General features: G+C 47.5%; 1 protein-coding gene across 1 annotated transcript; it reads left to right on the plus strand.

Annotated features, from left to right (window-relative positions):
• Window positions 1–1,019: 1,019 nt before the first annotated feature.
• On the plus strand, window positions 1,020–18,162 carry LOC307235302 (transient receptor potential cation channel subfamily V member 1-like; the record flags this gene model as incomplete). The annotated part of the gene is made up of 15 exons (XM_080007337.1): window positions 1,020–1,180; window positions 4,095–4,249; window positions 4,834–4,983; window positions 6,206–6,343; window positions 6,436–6,740; window positions 7,514–7,690; window positions 8,213–8,368; window positions 8,459–8,554; window positions 8,651–8,721; window positions 9,220–9,385; window positions 9,468–9,534; window positions 10,334–10,656; window positions 12,294–12,415; window positions 17,836–17,948; window positions 18,083–18,162. 15 exons carry the CDS (start codon window positions 1,020–1,022, stop codon window positions 18,160–18,162), a joined length of 2,280 nt encoding a protein of 759 aa, XP_079863463.1.
• Between the last annotated feature and the right edge of the window lie 314 nt (window positions 18,163–18,476).

Genomic DNA, 18,476 nt, shown 5'->3' on the forward strand with positions numbered 1-18,476 from the left:
ATTACTGAGACTCGGCTGCCACCAGGGGCAGACCGTTCCCCTGACTTTACATATTCTCACATTCCCAGGTCCGCTGCAAGAAGGGGAGGTTGAGCTGTATTTTTTTAATAACATTTTCGCCTATTTTTAAAAATAGGCGATTGACGCCTTTTCCATTGCCAGGAGAAATGCCTTCATTTTCATGTTTGACTTAGAGGCGTCCCCATAGTGAGACACAAAACAAATGTTATGAGAGAGGAACCTGTTAAAGAGCGCTGCAGGGAGGGGGTATTGTTGTCGGTCAACCTGGGAAGTCCGGCATCGCTCTGGTTCCCTCAACAGGAGCCAATGGGATTTTTCCATCGGATTCTGGATTATTGCGATAATATTGTAGAGTTTATGTTACTTACATGTTTGGTTCAGCAAAATAATCCTCACAAATGAACATAACTTTTATCATTTTTGAAGCGTAAATGCAATTGACAGAAGGAAAAATCTAACGTTAGGTTTTAAAGGAACTACAACACGGTGGCATGACTTCCACGTCAGCACCACCAGGCTTCTAACTTGGAATTTGATATTGCGCACTGACCTCCTCTACAAAACCGGTGGAGTTTAGTTGGAATAGTTTGCAAGAGCGTGAGTGATAAACACAACTAGAGGCTGTGAAGGCGGACTAATGAGTTGATGACTTTTTGTGTTGACTTTGACTTTCTGCGTGATGACGTATAATGTGCAGCAGCCGCCTTTTTTAAGACACGTAAAAGCTTCAAAATTCATGGGGTGGATTCCTCCAGCTCTCTAGTCGACAAAGGCTCTGCCTCAGGGAGAGGGCGTGGCATTGCCACGGCAACATGAACCACGTCACGACACACCTTCACCTCTACCTGCACAGACAACAAGTCTCACCCTCACCACAGGAGAGTGTGTATTTGTGTGTGTTTGTGTGTGTGGGTGGGTGTTCGCGCGCCATTAATATCCAATGTACGGGGGCAGTTTTAGTTTCAATCTGTAATTTACCTCTGACCTCCGGGGGGACGATGAGCACGTCGGGGCCGGGCGGAGACACCCCCGAAGATGGAGCCGCTGGAGACGTGGAGCTGAATGACACGGAGGTGGACGGTCTGAACTGGCTGGTCTGGAAGGAGCGACCGGCGAAAAGCCCCATCCCTATGGACACCGTGGTGCAGGTCTCCGCCAGGTATGTCACCGAGCTGCCGACACCTCTCCCGCTCTTTCTCTCTCTCTCTCTCTCTCTCTCTCTTGCTCTCTGTGTTTTAAGTAACACGGAAGCAAGGACACAAAGACAAACCCCATGACGCCATGAGTCTAATGTCAATAACAGGGACGTGACATTTGAATCTCACCATCCACTATCACCTGTACTTCAGATTGATATTGTAGATACTGTACATCTCTGTGATCCTCGCCTGTCAACTAGTTTACATTTATATTTGTGATGCCTACCGCTATCCCGTGACATTTCTGGCTGTATATATGGTTATTGCAACTTACTGATTCTTTTTAACTCTTATAATGTCTATTTTGTGTATTTGTACTTTCCCTCAGGATAAATAAAGTAAGATCTTATCTTATCTTCCCCAGCAATGGTACAAAATAAATGAGTGTTTACCGCTGTGTGGGGTGTCAGGTTACCCAGGGTTGGCTCGGGGTAAACAAGTCTGAGCTTGCAGAGGAAAGAGAGACCTCACCCTAACCCTAACCTAACGGGCAGATTGGTGACAAAGAAGGTGTCTCCAGGGAACCCCTGCTTTTCTATTTCTTTGTTGATGTAAAAACAAATTCCAGTAAACATTTTTCACACAGACGAGCATCGACATCACTTGCTGCAGACGTGTTGTCTGACACGTGTGCAGGCATCCACACACAATGCCTGTGCATGTCTGCAGGCTCAGAACTGCGCAATAATTATTATTGTTCCTGGATTATTTCCAGGAAATAAAACAATTGCTTGAATATCGTGGAGGTGCGTTCTGGTGCAGGGCCAGGGATAAGGAAGAGGAGGCAGGCGAAGGCGAAACGGTGCCGGTTGGCATGTATTTATTTTCAGTTTTAAACAAAATGGGAGCTCGTGGGCCAAAATCATAACTCAACGGCTCGCAGGCCAATATCAATATAGTCTGTGCTATGCGCTTAAGTGCGCCCCGCCGTGACGTGTCCGGCGGCTTGCGTATGAGGCTCGTCTCGCCCAGTCCAACATGTCCCGCAAGCACGCCGATCCTCACTGAGGGGCCAACAAACCATTTATTATTTCCTGAGTTTAGGATCGGACAAATCAACCCCAAAAACTGCTTTACCTCCTTAGTCTTGGGCCTCTGCGTGTTCGCCACCGCGGTGGTCTTATCCACCTGCGGTCGGATTGTTTTTGGGCAGGCGATAAGGCCGGGAGCGCGCCTTCAACCACGGTGTCGTCTCCACATGGTGGAGTATGAGGGGTGCGCGACCGGGCAGGGGAGAGAACACGTCGGCTAGGCCCCGCTGCAGCGCTGCAACGTCCACGCTCTGGCCTGGAGAGAGATGGTCACTTAAAAGGGCCGCGGTGCGATCTGCCAGCTTTGGAACCTCTGGCCCCAACTCGTCCCCCTCAATGGTCAATGTGGCCAGTACCACGGGCATGCCTTCCCTCCATACTTTCAGGAGGTTTAGGTGGTAAATTTGGGCAGACCCCAAATTTCTGTGCGTTCGACGTCATAATCTACCTCCCCCTTGCGTTGTGTGACCACGAAGGGCCCTCGCTACTTCGCCAGTAATTTTGAATTGTCTTAACCGAGCCCCCCTGTCATACAGACGGCGCTGACGTTCCTGGGCCTGGCGCAAGTTCTCCCGTGTTTCCTGCCCTAACACGTGTAGCTTTGCTCTCAGGTCAAGGACGTACTGGACCTCGTTTTTACTGGTGCTGGGACCTTCCTGCCAGTTTTCCTTAATCAGGTCAATCACCACACGATGTCTCCTGCCAAACAGTAGCTCAAAGGGGAAAAAACCCCATGAAGGACTGGGGAATCTCCTGCACCGCGAACAGGGGGTTCAGCCATGTGTCCCAATTTCGGCTGTCATCGTGGACGAACTGCCGGATCATGTTTTTCAACATTCTGTTGAAGCGCTCAACCAGGCCGTCCGTCTGCGGGTGGTAAACGCTGGTCTGAATTGAGCGCACGCCCAGTAACCCATACAGTGTGCGCAGTGTGCGTGACATAATCAAAGTGCCCTGGTTGGTCGGGATTTCCTTCGGAATCCCGACCCGGGAGATGACCTGAAACAGAGCCTGTGCTATATTTTTGGCCATAATACTACGCAGCGGCACTGCTTCTGGGTATCGGATTTTGTAGTCCACTAGGACTAACACAAATTGATAGCCCCGATCACTACGGTCTAATGGCCCGATGAGATCCACAGCGATCCTCTCGAACGGAGTCTCGACTAAGGGGAGGGGCCTCAATGCCGCTCTGGGAATAGCCGGTGGATTCACCAGCTGACACGCGGGACCAACAGCACAGTGCCGCCGCACGTCTGCCCACATACCCGGCCAATAGAAACAGGCCATTATCCGCTCGAGTGTTTTCTCATGTCCTAAGAGACCGGCCATCCGGTTTTAATGAGCCGCCTGGAGGACTAAATCCCGACGGCTTTCAGGGACTAACAACTGGGTAACCTCTTCTCCTGACTGAGCGTCACGGTTCACTCTATATAATGTATCCCTAATCGTATAATACAACCTGTAACCCAAGCAAAACACCGGGCACCTCTGGCCTTTGGGTGATCTGTCCTGGAAGCATAACTCGTGTGTCTCAGGAAATTGTACAAAATATGAATTACAATATTATATATTGCTTTCTAATGTTCTTAATGGGTTTGTTACAATGGCAGAGCCAGACATCAAAACTTTCCTCATGTTCTGCATCTATATTCCCTGTATTCTCTATATTCCAAATTCTATTCTAAAAATGATACTAAGCTGGTCTATTGCCTCTCATCGCTTCACGGTCGCCATTTCCAGACTGGGAATTTTATGGAAACACACACGTTGTCCAGCTGAAGTGCGTATGTTGTACGTGTGTGTATATACGTGTTTATGTGCATGGATGTTCCGTTTGCAGCGACAACTACGCCACCGTGGACGCGGCCCCGGACGGAACGTTCAGCAGAGACCGGGTCTGGAAAGCTGCGTCGTCAGGGAACGCCGCTCTGCTCGGCGGCCTCCTCCAGCACCTGCGAGCCATGGACCAGCGGCTCACCGGCCCAGAGCTCACAGGCAAGTCGCCATTTCACTGAGCGAGCTCACCCTTCTCCCACCACGTGTGGTTTTCATTTGTGGGACGAGCTGAATGAAAACAGCTTAAATTGAACCGCCCCCCACTTTGGAAATGGTCGACAAAGTTTGATTGAAAAAAATATTATGTAGGAGTTGTAACGTTTCAAGAATACACTGCTGTAGTTGACATTTGAAAACCACTACCAAGTGAGGAAAACATTGTAAGATGTAATATTTACAGCATACCACCATATGCACTTGGAGACGACTAACCCTTTGGAAAGATATTTTCAGAACTTTTCATTCTCACATTACGGGACTAATGTTGACGCTCCCATTTCCCTGTCAAACCAAATCTTTCACGTCTGGCTGCAGAGCTGCTGCTTTATTAACAGAAGAGGAACTGACTTTTGGAGGGAATTGGGAGAATAAAAATGAGTAATCCAAAATCCATAATCCTAATCATCCAGCAGGCAGCTCAGAAAGGAGGCATCGCTTTTCCCCATCACGTCCTTTCTTTACAAATGTGATAAGAAATAAAAGTATGTACTATATATAATGTGCGTACGATCATTTACTTTTAGAAACGAACGGAAAAACGGCGCTCCTGAAAGCGTTGCTGAACCTGAAAGACGGAAAGAACGACACGATAGAAGTCTTCCTGGACATCGCAGAGAAAACTGGAGATTTGGAGAATTTGGTGAACGCGGCGTACAAAGACGTGTTCTACAAAGGTAGGCGGAGACACCCAAAGCAGAAATTATTTATCTAAAATGGTCTCCAACCTCAAACAACCATGAGGTTATGGACTTCTGACATCCCAAAGAGGATCTGAAGCGGAAAAAAAAACAACAAAAAAAACGAAAAACCGCATCAGACACATTTTGGGCTCCAGGAAGCTGCGTGCAGATGGGAAAGTGCAACTGAAAAATCGGAGAGGAGAGGAGCCAGTTTGGCAACATCAAGACGACACGACTCATCAGCATCAAACTTGTTGAGACTAAATCACCCGACGCTCCGAAGGGAAACGGGAAACTTGGTGATTTGAGATGTAACTGCACAGAGAACTCAAATATGAAGAGCAGAAATATGTGCACCGATATTAATATTACCATATTAAAAGCCAACCTTGGACTGAATGCTTGTTTTAATATTTGTCAAACTTCTGTTACATTTCAGTCATAAACACTGACAGAAACAACACCTCTTACAACAATATTTAATGTAAATTAAGTTTAAAACAAACTTAAATGTTAAAATGTAAGGACTGTTACTTCATTTAGAGCCATCGCCACATCGAGGCTGTTGACAGGGACACAACACAACAGCAACTTCTTTGCTGTGGCAATAGAATTAGGTGCAAAACAGCCAAAAATTTGACAATTTTTTAAATGTAATGTTAAAAATTAAATAATCTTATAAATGTCAAATTTTAAATATGAGATATTTTACAGCTTCACCAACATGTGAATGCTTGGATGTGTTCCATGTTGTATATAAAATGTTTTCATTTATTAAAAGTTATGTGGTAGACTGCGAGGAAAACATGTTCTAAATAATAAGCAGTTTTAAGTAGTTTAAAGCCATTTTAAGTCGGATTTACCATCATTTTGCAACTTTTCACCTCATTTTACCTTGATTTTGTGGTGTTAAGTTATTGCATAGGTCAGTGATATATGATTTGAGTCCAAACTCCCAACCCGTCTATAATGTAGTTGGGGAGAGAACAGTGAAACTGGGATCAAAACCTTATTGTACACTGCATAATGGGGCTAAATTTAACTCTTGTATACATAATAATGGTGAATTTGAACTTAAACATTTTGCTAGGGACCCACCTGGAACCTCTTGAAGGACCCCTGGGGGCCCTGAACCCCACATTTAGAACCACTGGCAGAGATGAGTCTAAAAGTTAATCAATTATGAAAAATAAATTGCCAAAGTCACGTCCCACAGGCCAGACGCCGCTGCACGTCGCCATCGAGAGACGAAGCTTCGACCAAGTGAAGCTTCTGGTGCAGAAGGGAGCTGACGTCCAGGCCAAAGCCAGTGGGAAGTTCTTCCAGCTGCATTCCAGACAAGGCTTCTACTTCGGTGCGCGCTCCGTCGTATCAAAATCAGCCGATTTGTCCCCCGCGCCCCCATCAAACGCTCTCGGAGACCCTGGCCTCTTGTGTCTCCACCAGGCGAGCTGCCCCTGTCGCTGGCGGCCTGCACCAACCAGCTGGACGTGGTCTGCTTCCTGATGGAGAACCAGCACCGCCAGGCCGACCTGACGGACCGGGACTCGCAGGGAAACACAGTGCTACACGCCTTGGTGGTCATCGCGGACAACACGGAGGAAAACACCGAATTCATCATAAAGATGTACGACGAAATCCTCATCCGCCAGAACCGACTGGCCGAGAAAAGCGAGGTCAAGCTGGAGGAGATCGAAAACAACCAGAGCCTGACGCCCATGAAGCTGGCGGCCAAGATGGGCAAGATTGGGGTGTGTTGACATCCTTAACTAGACCTGTTTGTTTAATATATACTATATATAATATATACACACACACACACACACACACACACACACACACACACACACACACACACACACACACACACACACACACACACACACACACACACACACACACACACACACACACACACACACACACACACACACACACATATATATATATATATATTCATTCTCCAATACTCCACACCCCTTCTGGATATGCAGATAAAAGTCTCAGTTTGAGGTCGTCATCAAAATGTGTCGTTTACTCAAAGAAAGGTTTTTGGTCAGAATTTCAACAAGTTGATTATTTATATGTTGACGTAATGACAATTTGACGAGGGAATCCAGGGTGATGTCACAGACAAACATCAAACCGCTGACCTGGAAAATAAGAGATTTACTGCCCAGGGAAGGAGTGATATCCGCCGTTCCTCTGGAAGACACAGACAAGGGAGTCTACTCTACCTCGGCTCTACCTCCCCTACTCCTCTTCCACTCTACCTCCCCTACTCCTCTTCCACTCTACCTCCCCTACTCGTCTTCCACTCTACCTCCCCTACTCGTCTTCCACTCTACCTCCCCTACTCGTCGTCCACTCTACCTCCCCCTACTCGTCTTCCACTCTACCTCCCCTACTCGTCTTCCACTCTACCTCCCCTACTCGTCGTCCACTCTACCTCCCCCTACTCCTCTTCCACACTTCCTCCCTCTACTCCTCTTCCACTCTGTGGTAATAACGACTGTCTGTGCAGCTGTTCAGACACATAGTGCAGCGCGAGTTCACGGAGGAAGAGACCAGAGTCCTGTCCCGGAAGTTCACCGAGTGGGTCTACGGCCCCGTCCACTCCTCGCTCTACGACGTGACCTGCATCGACACCGAAGGCAAAAACTCTGTGCTGGAGATCATCGTGTTCGGCAGCGAGATTCCGGTTCGGATAAATCTGCGATTTCTAACTTTTAACTGGGCTTCGAGGGGGGGGGCGGGGAGGGGGGTTCCAAGGGGTACCATTCTTATGAATAACTTTCCATAACTTTCTACTTTCCAAAAGTCTACCTGAGTTGAGACTGTCTGACGCAGCTTTAGAAAACGAAACAAAAAAAAGAACAAAACTAAAAAACTAATTACATATGGCTTGAAAGTGCCAAACTAACTGACATATTCAAAAACGCAAGAAAATATCTATATATATTTTTTTCTTATATTTATTTCTTCTTTTCATAGTTTAGGTTTCATCAAACAGGTGTTTAGGTGTCAAAACACCTGTAAATGTGAAGATACACTCGAACCACCTGAGTTGGAAGTCAAACCAGTTTTATTTTCTAATTATGACGCTTTATATTCCCGAACCCCCCCCCCCCCCCCCCCAGAAGATTAGTGAAGCACTATCTTAACTTTTATATAATAATCAAATGTTTCCAAATGGGACATTGACCTTGGCACGTTGTTCCAGAATCGCCAGGAGATGCTGCAGATAGAGCCTCTGCGCAGCCTCCTGACGGAGAAGTGGACGCGATTTGCCTCCAAGATCTTCCTGATGAACTTCGTGGCGTACCTGCTCTACCTGGGCGTCTTCACCACGGTGGCCTTCTACCGGAAGGAGGGCCAGGTGAGTAACACCGAATCCATCCATCCTTCCGTCTCCAGGGAAACCCCCCCAGGGGGCGTCACGCCCAATAGCTGTGTTTCGTACTTTCAGCCGCCGTTTCCCGTGGAGAACAACCCGGTGGACTACCTGCGCTGTGCCGGGGAGCTATTCAGCGTCCTGGGAGCAGTGTACTTCTTCTGCAAAGCGGTGAGAAGACGCAGGACGGGTTCAGTGAGCGCAAGATGAAGAGCCAGCACTGACTTCACATGTTGCCGTGTTTCCCTTCCTCCATACGACCCACAGATAATCGACTTCAAGAGAAAACCTCCACGTGTCAAATCGCTGCACCTGGATGGATTCAATGAAATTCTATTGTGAGTAACCAAAATAATAATGAATATAGCTGCAGGCAGCAATACACGCGGTCCAGTTTAGTCGTTGGAGGTGCACTTACGTCACTGAATGTTCCTCTTCTGTCAATCAGCGACGAGACGTCTGGAACGTCCCGGTTCTAATGAGACCTCCACCGTGTCTGGGCGTACAGCCGTTGTCGCGTTCCACATACTTTTAGCCCGAAAAATCAGAGCAAAAACAATAGCACGATGTAGGAGACGAGCGCCATGTAAAGCACCTCCACGTAGAGCACCTCCACATAGAGCACCTCCACATAGAGCATCTCCACGTAGAGCATCTCCACGTAGAGCAGCTCCACGTAGAGCAGCTCCACGTAGAGCAGCTCCACGTAGAGCACCTCCACGTAGAGCACCTCCATGTAGAGCACCTCCATGTAGAGCACCTCCACGTACTGCACGTGGTCCATGCAGTACATGATAATGGGCAGATAGTGCTTCATCTCCCCGTGTCCCCTGTAGTTTCCTGCAGGCCATCTTGCTCCTGTTGTGTGTCGCTCTGTATGCGTTCGGGAGGCGGGAGTATGTAGGGCCCCTGGTTCTGTCTCTGGCTCTGGCCTGGATCAACATCCTCTACTACTCCAGAGGCTCCAGCCACATGGGCATGTACAACGTCACGATGCAGAGAGTAAGGATTCACTTTTTATTTAACATAACGCTCCAAAGATGGAGCCATCTGTTTTAAAGTTGACATCGTGTCTTTCTGGCAGATGATCATGGGCGACATCCTCCGCTTTCTCTGCGTCTATGCCGTCTTCCTTTTTGGATTTTCTGCCGGTAAGTTGACTCTTTTTTCTTTTTTGTACTCTTAAACCCCTCATTTCCAACCAAAGTCGTTTAGGAAAACAGAGAGTACTGTGAAAAGTAGTTGATGGGGAAAAATACAGAATTTGTTTACGTGACAATGTTCAAACCGTGCATGAAACAATCCAGCATTCTAGCAGCTTGGCTGTGGGACTTCACAGTATTATCTTTTGACGCCAATATGAGTCATATCTCGAAATAATATATTTCCCTTCCCTGTGCAATTACTGGCCATTGTCACATGACATGTTTCACCGCCTCTGGCTCCCTACACTCCACCAGAACAACCCACAACCCTAATCTCATTCCCGTCATCTTCACCACATCCTGCTTGTCCACAACTGCTCCGTCTCTCACAATGCATTGTGGGATACACTTGACCTGGCAGTGTTTTCATGCTACGACATCCCACAAGATGAAGTATGTAAAACTGGGTATTTTTCATATACCACGGTTTGGGGCATGGTAAACACTGATTTGCCATTATGGACCCAGCGAAGGCCCTTTGTCCTGTCCGTCCTGGAGCTGATTGGTACATTGAATTGGAGATTCGGGAACCACAGAGGTAGAGAGGGAAGAGTAGAGGTGGAGGCCACAGGTTGTCCAGGGAACAACACGGCATCCGACAGGGACCAGTGCCAGGCAACCAACCGGGCAGCTCGTTAGACTGCTGGACCTGCACTGAAGGACGCAACGTTCCCAAAAGACCCAGGTCAAACGTCCGGCGTATTCTGAAACGCACGTTCTCATGGCCGTTTGTTCCTCTCGGCAGCCATCGTCGCGCTCATCGAGGAGTCCCCCCCCGAGCAGGACGGCACCCCGGCGGCCCCCCGGCGGGTCGGCTTGCGAGCGTTTGAGTGCCGCAAGCCGACCTACAACAACCTCCGCTTCACGGCGCTGGAGCTGTTCAAGTTCACCATCGGGATGGGAGACCTGGAGTTCACCGACCAGGTGCAGTACATGGAGATGTTCTACATCCTGCTCATCTCCTACATCGTGCTCACCTACATCATGCTGCTCAACATGCTGATCGCGCTGATGGGAGACACGGTGGAGAGGATCTCCAGGGAGAGCGAGAACATCTGGAAGCTTCAGGTCAGGCTGTGTGCTTTGAGAAACTTTGTGTGAATGACCGAATCCAGTTGCATCCAAATCTAATGATTGAGGTCAGCTGTAGAGGACGCACCGTTGGTGGAAACGTAAACAAAGTACAAGTTGTTCTTCACTGCGCTGGAGTACATTTCTCAAGCATCTACTTATTTAAGTATGTATTCGGTTTCGGAGACTTGACTTTTGCGCCGCTACTTTCACGCCACTATTTCGATTTTCAATTTCAAAATTCCAGAGACCGGATCTAACAAAACCGACCAGCAAAAATTCATCACCTCCTTATACATTATGATGATTCATATTCATTAGGTCGCACATGACTCGCTATGACGCCATCTACACTATTTTATTGTAAATTATAATCAGGATCTCTATGAGTATCATCTGCAGAATAAAAGCTACAGCAGCCCTTTATGAAGTGTTATAGACTCTGGGCATGACAGGTGCTTTTACGTTTAATACCTTGAAGCACATTTAAGAGCAAGCGCTATGTTCTTTTACTTGAGTAGAAATGTCAAAGTGGCACTTTCACTTTCACGAGACTACTCACCCCCTGCTGAGCTCGGCTCGGGTCGGCCCAGGTCGCCGCTTAACATATTCGGGTTGGCAGCCGATCCCAGGGCAGTGCCATGTACACACTGTGCGTTTACATTGTTTTCTTGTGTTTTCTTGCGATCACCGCTGCAGTGTCCAGCACAGCGGATCCAAATCCCCTTCTCACTATACAACATACGCTCAGAAATAATAAAATGAAGGTTGAAAGGTAGAAATAGGTAGAAAAAAGGCTCTGGATTGAACATATTTATACCAGAAATTGAATATACCCGGTAACAGTAATATAACAGTAATATTTACAGTCATTTATCCCATTTTTTTAAATGAAATATTACAGCAGTGTTAATTTCAAACAATTTAAAGTCTGAGGCCTTTCGTGGCCATAGAAATGCAAATGTCAAACCAATGATTTTGAGAAAAAGTGAGTGCAGCAACCAGACAAAAACATTCTATGGAGGTGGAGAACTTTTCCAGATGGCTCAATGGGCTTGTTTTTTATTTTGCTATCATCTGTTATTTGTCAAAAAATGTAGAGCACTGACTCCAGAATTGTCTAATTACACCAGGGAGTGAGAGGGAAAAAACTGAAATGAAATGGCTCATAAAAGCGAAGCTGCACAAAAAAAACAACAACAAGAGAAATGCAAATAATTACATTTTACAAATTTAGTACCAGTGTGTTGAATTCAGTGGCATCTCGCAGAACAGACACGGCGGAAATATTTTCAAGTGTTTTCGTTACCTTAGAACGAGCCGTTTATATCTACACAGGGAGCGGGGACCCCTTCAACGGAGGCCGCCATGTTGCGCCGTCATGTTCCTACGGTAGCCCAGAACGGACAAAGCCAACACCGGCTCTCCTTCCCCCCCGCCCCTCTCCCTAAAACCTCCTCGGTCCGCCCGCTCTTCAGACTAAGCGCCTCGATTCAGAGCCTTCTAGCGCTGCTTCGCCAGCGCGGCTTGTAGCCAGCGCGGCTCGTCCCAGGCGGCGGGGGAGGGAGTGTGGGTACTCAGTGTGTTGCAATCTGCAAACTCAGCACGCCGCTCCTCCCTGTCGTCGCCCACAGAGGGCGCTCACCATCCTGGACCTGGAGCGCGCTCTGCCCCGGACGCTACGCGACAAGCTGCGCTGCGGTGTGATGGAGACGGCGTGTTTCAGCGGCGGGCAGGGCTGCCGAAGATTCCTCAGGTGAGGCCCACGTCGTCAGGAGGCAATGAGCCGGTCACAGGTTATTGTTTTTTTCCAGGAAAAATGAAGAGACCACTGCAAAAAATTCAGTTTCTCTGGTTTTACTTGACATAGGTATGTGTTTGAGTGAAATGAAGATTTTTGTTTTATTCTTTAAACTCCTGACAACATTTCTTCCAAATTCCAAATAAAGATATTGTCATTTAGAGCATTTATTTGCAGTAAACTAGTAAAACTAGTAAAAATAACAAAAGAGAAGCCGTGTTTCCAGACCTCGAATAGTGCACAGAAAGGAAGTTGATATTCATTTTCAAACAACACAATACTAATGTTTTAACAAAGAAATAGTTCAGAAATTAAGATTTGGTAGAATAACCCTTCCAACCCCACAGCTTCCATGTGTCTTGGCTCGCCCTCCACCAGTCTTTCACATCGCCGTCGGGCGGCTTTATGCCACTCCCGGCCCAGAAATTCAAGCAGCTCGGCTTTGTTGGACGGCTTGTGACCATCCATCTTCCTCGAGATCACATTCCAGAGCTTTTCAACGGGGTTCGGGTCTGGAAGTTGGGCTGGCCGTGACAGGGTCTTGATCTGGCGGTCCTCCACCCGCACCTCGATTGACCTGGCCGTGTGGCGCGGCGCAGTGTCCTGCTGGGAAAAACCAACAGCCCTCAGGGTTGGGGAACACTGTCGCAGCGGAAGGAAGCGGGCGTCGCTCCAGGACAGCCTGGGACATGGCTTGATTCATGCGTTCGCGCAAAGACGAATCTGCCTCGTTCCAGCCTCGCTGAACCACTCCCAGATCATCGCCGATCCTCCACCAAATTGAGAGACGCTTTGGCTTGTAGGCCTCTCCGGGTCTCCGTCTAACCATGAGAGGACCAGGTGTTGGGCAAAGCCGAAAACTGGATTGATCGGAGACGATGAGCTTACGCCAGTCGCCTGCACAACTTCAGCCCCGCCCCCTAGGAGCCTGTTTCAAACCTCCCTCGCCGCTCACTTCAGCCCAGCTGCCGTTTGCCATTGTTTTCATAGGTTACTTGATGTCGTCCTACGGGTGTTGAGCGACATGCGAGTGAGTTGGCGGCCAGCGGTCAGCGGGGACTTGTTTTTTTTCGCCCTCCGCCGTTCTGTAGCATTGTTGTCCCCAACGTCCGCCGCTTGACCTTGTCCGTATGAAGCGCCGTCTTTGAAATGTTATGGGCGGAAGCAACCCGACGCTCACTGTATCCCTCTGGCAGTAAAGCCAGAATTTAACCCTTATTTTCCTCACTCAAAACTTTTATTTTCAACTCTTTTGACACGGTCAATAGTTGTTTTTTTTGATTACAATTACTTTTGAGGTACTGCTTTCGACGTCCAGCTGGTCCTATTGCCGAAGGATAGTGGTGACCACAGCAGTGGTTTTTATACTTTTCCTTCTTAGAGAAGATGGGGTTGAGGTGATCACCTAACCAGTACCTCGCTAAGTAGGCTGAGGTGTGCCTGTGTTGGAATTCAACAGACACTGGAATGGAATGGCTGCCGTACGCGTAGAGAGGCCGATTATAGAAAAAATTGTAGTGGCCTCTTCATTTTTTTTCCCCAGAGCTGTACATATACACGTAGGGGAGACGCGGGCATCTGGTCACCTGGGGAAGTTCTCACGTCGTTAATATTTTCACCACCGGGGGCCGGGGGAACCTGAAAGTGGAATACTAGTTTTGTGCGTCTACTTGGTCCTGATGTCATGTTCGGTCGGGGGAAAAGCAAACGTACCGTTGACTCAGGCGAGCGGCAAGGTGTCGATTTCTACACGACAAACAAAAACAACAACAACAAAAACAACAACAACAACAACAAACCCAGGTAGGTCAAGGAAAGAAGAGGTCGTCCGTAACAGAATAAGGCTACAAGTCGTTCTAACTGAAACAGCACACCCAGTTTTAATAGGGAAGCACCGTCAGCGCCGGAGACTATTGCACCGAGTATGATCAGTAAAGACGGATCACGGAGTGAGGAAGACCGGAGTTCAAGACGTCAGCGCTGAAGCTCCAACGAACCTGCCGAGCGGGTCGAGCAGTAGACTTCCCCTTGGGCTCGTTAGGCTGACAGGATTAGTCGGCGGGGCCTAAGCTCTCGTCCACACTCCGACGCAGAAGGCGGCGGTAATGCGACTGATGCGCTGGTTGCGGACCGCTGTTAAAAACCAGGAAGAAGAAGAGGCAGCAGCAGAAGAGGAGGAAGAAGGAGACTGAGGCCACCACTGGAGAAATAATGACCCATGGAGCTGATGGAGATGGTTGCTGGCGGACGGGGGGGGGTTGAAAATGAAAGGTCCTGTTCTGTGACGGCCAAAACAAAAACAAACAAACAAAAAAACACCTTCTGTGCCCTACTGATTATATCCGAGTCGGAGGAGACTGGAACATGACACCAGACGAGCGGGGAGATTAGGGCAGTCGCAGCGTAATTACAACTTTTTGCAAGGAACGTAACAGGGGAAAAAAGAGAATATGGAAGTAATGCACCCTGGGAAATAAGCCGACCCTGTAGTAAATCTGAACTCAACTATCAGGAAAATAAATAGGTTGTTGGAGTTACAAGTCAAGTGAGATGGTCTTCATCTTGAAAGAGCTCAGGGTGTCTTTATCAGATCACGAGCTGAATGGATTGAAGAGGGGTGAGAAGAACTCTTATTTTAGCCGTTTAGAAAAAAGTAGACAGCAGAGGAAATCCACCATGATTAATAAATGGGGTAATGATAAATGGGGTAGAAAGCAACGATTTTGGGAGTATAGAAAATGTTTTTTTCTCATTCTAGTCTAACTTGTATTCCCCAATTTACCCTGTGATAGATGCTGATATCTTCTTTGATAAAATCAAAAATGTTCCCGTGTATTGAGGACTCATTTCAGGTTTCTATGCGAGGCAGATGTTAAAATTGAGGAGTTGGATTCGGTTGTCTTGAAGACGGCTTCAAACGCGCCTCCAGGGGCGGGGGGGCTCACGGACAATGTTTTTTTTATCAGTTCTTTGGGGAAGATGTAAGAACTCAGTTGTCCAAAGCTTTGGGGGAGTGGGTAGGTAAGAAGGAACCAATGTAAACCGTGGAACAGGGTTCAATCAGCCCAAATCCCACATCTGGGAGAGATAAAAGAACAATATTGAAGACCAATCACGTTGCTCAATACCGATTATAAAGTACTTTTTGCGGGGCCATGGCTGCTCGGCTGATGGGAGGTATTTCGAACGTAATCCGTGAGACACAATCAGGATTTTTGAAAGGATGTCAATTCATAATAACATACGACTCGTATTAGATTTACTTGATTATTGCCACGGGATTCAAGAAAGTGTTTTTATTTATTTATTTTATTTTATTTTTATTTTATTTCTATAAAAGCATTTGATTCTGTTGAGCGTCCCCTCATAGTTCACAGTTCGCAGTCCTGGAGCTCACGGAGGTCGTTCAAGATTTGAGACGGGGAGGTGGGAATTGGAGCGTCAGGGGCGCGGCAGCGCACCGTTATTGTTTATGGTGGTCCAATCCAAAACAATGGCATTGGGGGGTTAAAATGCGAAGGGGGAACGGAGACAAGGCGGCTGCGGAGAGACAGCGCCGTCTTTGGGAGAGTTCGATGACCCAAAACGGATAGTCGGCCCGGACTCATTCCCCCGGCTGACCTTCTCCTTACCCATATCGGCGAGAATGATTCAATCAATAAATATTGTCAATTTCAAATTCATATGGAGGAGCAAACGTCATTACATAAGGGAGGATGACACGGTCAAAAAACCATGAAGACAGGGGGAATGCGATGGAATTTGAAATCGTGACAGTGCTTCGAAGTTGAAACGGCCAAAATCCTTCATTAAGAATAGACGCTCTTTAGGATTTTTTTTTTTTTTTTTTTTTTTTTTTAAGTTGGTGGAATTGATGTGTTAGTACTTCGCTGTGGTTGTGGCTCTAGCTCTTCACCGGCTTAAAAGTCCTTCCCTGTCGGGAGTTAATGTAGGAGCATCACTTCAAACCGAATAGCTGCTGCGTGTGGGGCAACAGACCCTCATCGCAGAGCAGGAAATGTGTGTAGAGAGAGGGACGGGGGTCCAAAGGGGGTCCGGGTCGTGGCCTGTTTTGCGGATGATAAGGGGACGTTCGCGACAGAATGAGGAGCCGTGTGGGAAAGTGCAGCTTCGGTGCTCTGGGAGGAGCTGCGATAGAACGATAAAGGCCGTAACGATTTCTCTGAGCCCAGTGGCTAAAGAAGACGTCCGGTTCTCCGAGGTCCCTCCTGGGCCGAGACGGCTTCGCATTCCAAGGAATTGACTTATGTGGCAATTACGAATAAAAATAACATGATATTCATATTATGATAACAATGAATGTACCAACAGGGTTATCATAAACCTTCTTTTCAAGGAACGTTGCCCTGACCCGGTAACAGGAAGATCCGTTCTCAGGGAACTTGAAGCTGAGGACGTTAAGAAAATCCATATAAGATATGTTTCATTTTGACTTCGTCCTCTGGTCAAAGGGGGCAACTTTGACATTTCAACAGAGATTTACCCCACGAACAAATTCTTGAGATTAAAACTTAATTTTGACGTAGCCGTGGAAAGTTTGGAACGAGTTTTCTTCCAGTGCGCGTCAGCCCTTCTGGGGCGAAATGCGGAGCGGTGAGCACAGTCTCTAGTTTGGTGTTTTTTGTTGAAAACAGGAATTTGGACTTTATCCTCGACTCTCTTCTGTTATCGGGGAGGTTTTTCAATCCATAATTGTGGAAACTTCCAGACGGAAACCCAGTTTGAACCATTGGAAGAATGAGCTAAAACTATCGAGTAAGTCACTGAAATTTGTTTTCTTTGCTGAAAATGCTTAAGTTAACTTGAGGTAGCCCAGTTTTTATTTTATTTTTTATTTTTTTACCTTATTTCTATTATTATTATTATTATTTATTTTTATCTTGAATGTGGTTTGGTCAGAAGATTTTTGTTGAATAATACGGGGAAATGTGCCTTGTTAGTATTTTGCACGATCAATTTAAAAAATATATATAGAAAACTGAGGTGAGCATATAACATTAACATTAAATATGTCGAGCATTAACTCGACATACTTTGTAATAATCTTGTTCTAGTTAAAAATCTTCACTATTATACATTTGTATTAGTAAACATGAGAAAACATGGCGGCGTGACCACCGAGCTGCTGATGGGACGACGTGTCACATGCGCACAATCGCTATTTAAACGACTTTTACTCTGCACTGGAATAAGAAATGAAAATGAAATGAATACCAAGTACATCCCCGAGGCTTTGTCCGCTCGTTTGCTTTGCGGCTTTTGAACAATGCGACGCCTCGATCCCAAGATATCAAGAAGAGTGTGAAAAGTGTGACGACACGCCGGGGTCTCCTCTGCCTCCCTTTTGCCCCCAGGGTGGAGGAGATGAACTGGAAGAAGTGGCGCTCGGATTTGGGGATACTGCAGGAGGAAGACCCCGGGGGCAGCCCCTCCAAGGCGCCCACGCAGGAGACGTCCCGGCTTCAAGGTACGGCCCCGGGACGAGGAAAGCGTGACTGGTGCTTAAAAACAAAAAAATAAATAAACAAAAGATTTAAAAAACCGACCCCCATGACCCCATGACCCCATGTCCCCATGTCCCCCCAATCCATCTTCCTCCAGGGGGCCCGTGGAGGCTGAGCCCGCTCCTGGAGAGGATCCGCGCCCGGCGGCCGCAGCTGAATGACACCAGCGTTCTCTGACCCCGCTCACTCTCTCTCTCTCTCTCTCTCTCTCTGTCTCTCTCTGTCTCTCTCTGTCTCTCTCTCTCTCTCTCTCTCTCTCTCTCTCTCTCTCTCTCTCATCTCTCTCTCTCTCTCTCTCTCTCTCTCTCCGCCGCCCGTCCTCCCTCCCGCTCCCCCCGGGACCCGGGGAGAAGGGGTCTTCGTTCCCCCCTTTTCCTTTGGGCAGCGGCTGTGGAGCTATTTATTTTTATTTTTTTTTGGAAGGGGGAACGCCGATCGTCGAGACACGCGTCGATGCTCGCCGTGAAGCTGGCGGAATGAAGTCGCTCCGA

The sequence above is a fragment of the Zeus faber genome (genome assembly GCF_960531495.2).
Source record: "Zeus faber genome assembly, chromosome: 9".
Lineage (NCBI taxonomy): Eukaryota > Metazoa > Chordata > Actinopteri > Zeiformes > Zeidae > Zeus > Zeus faber.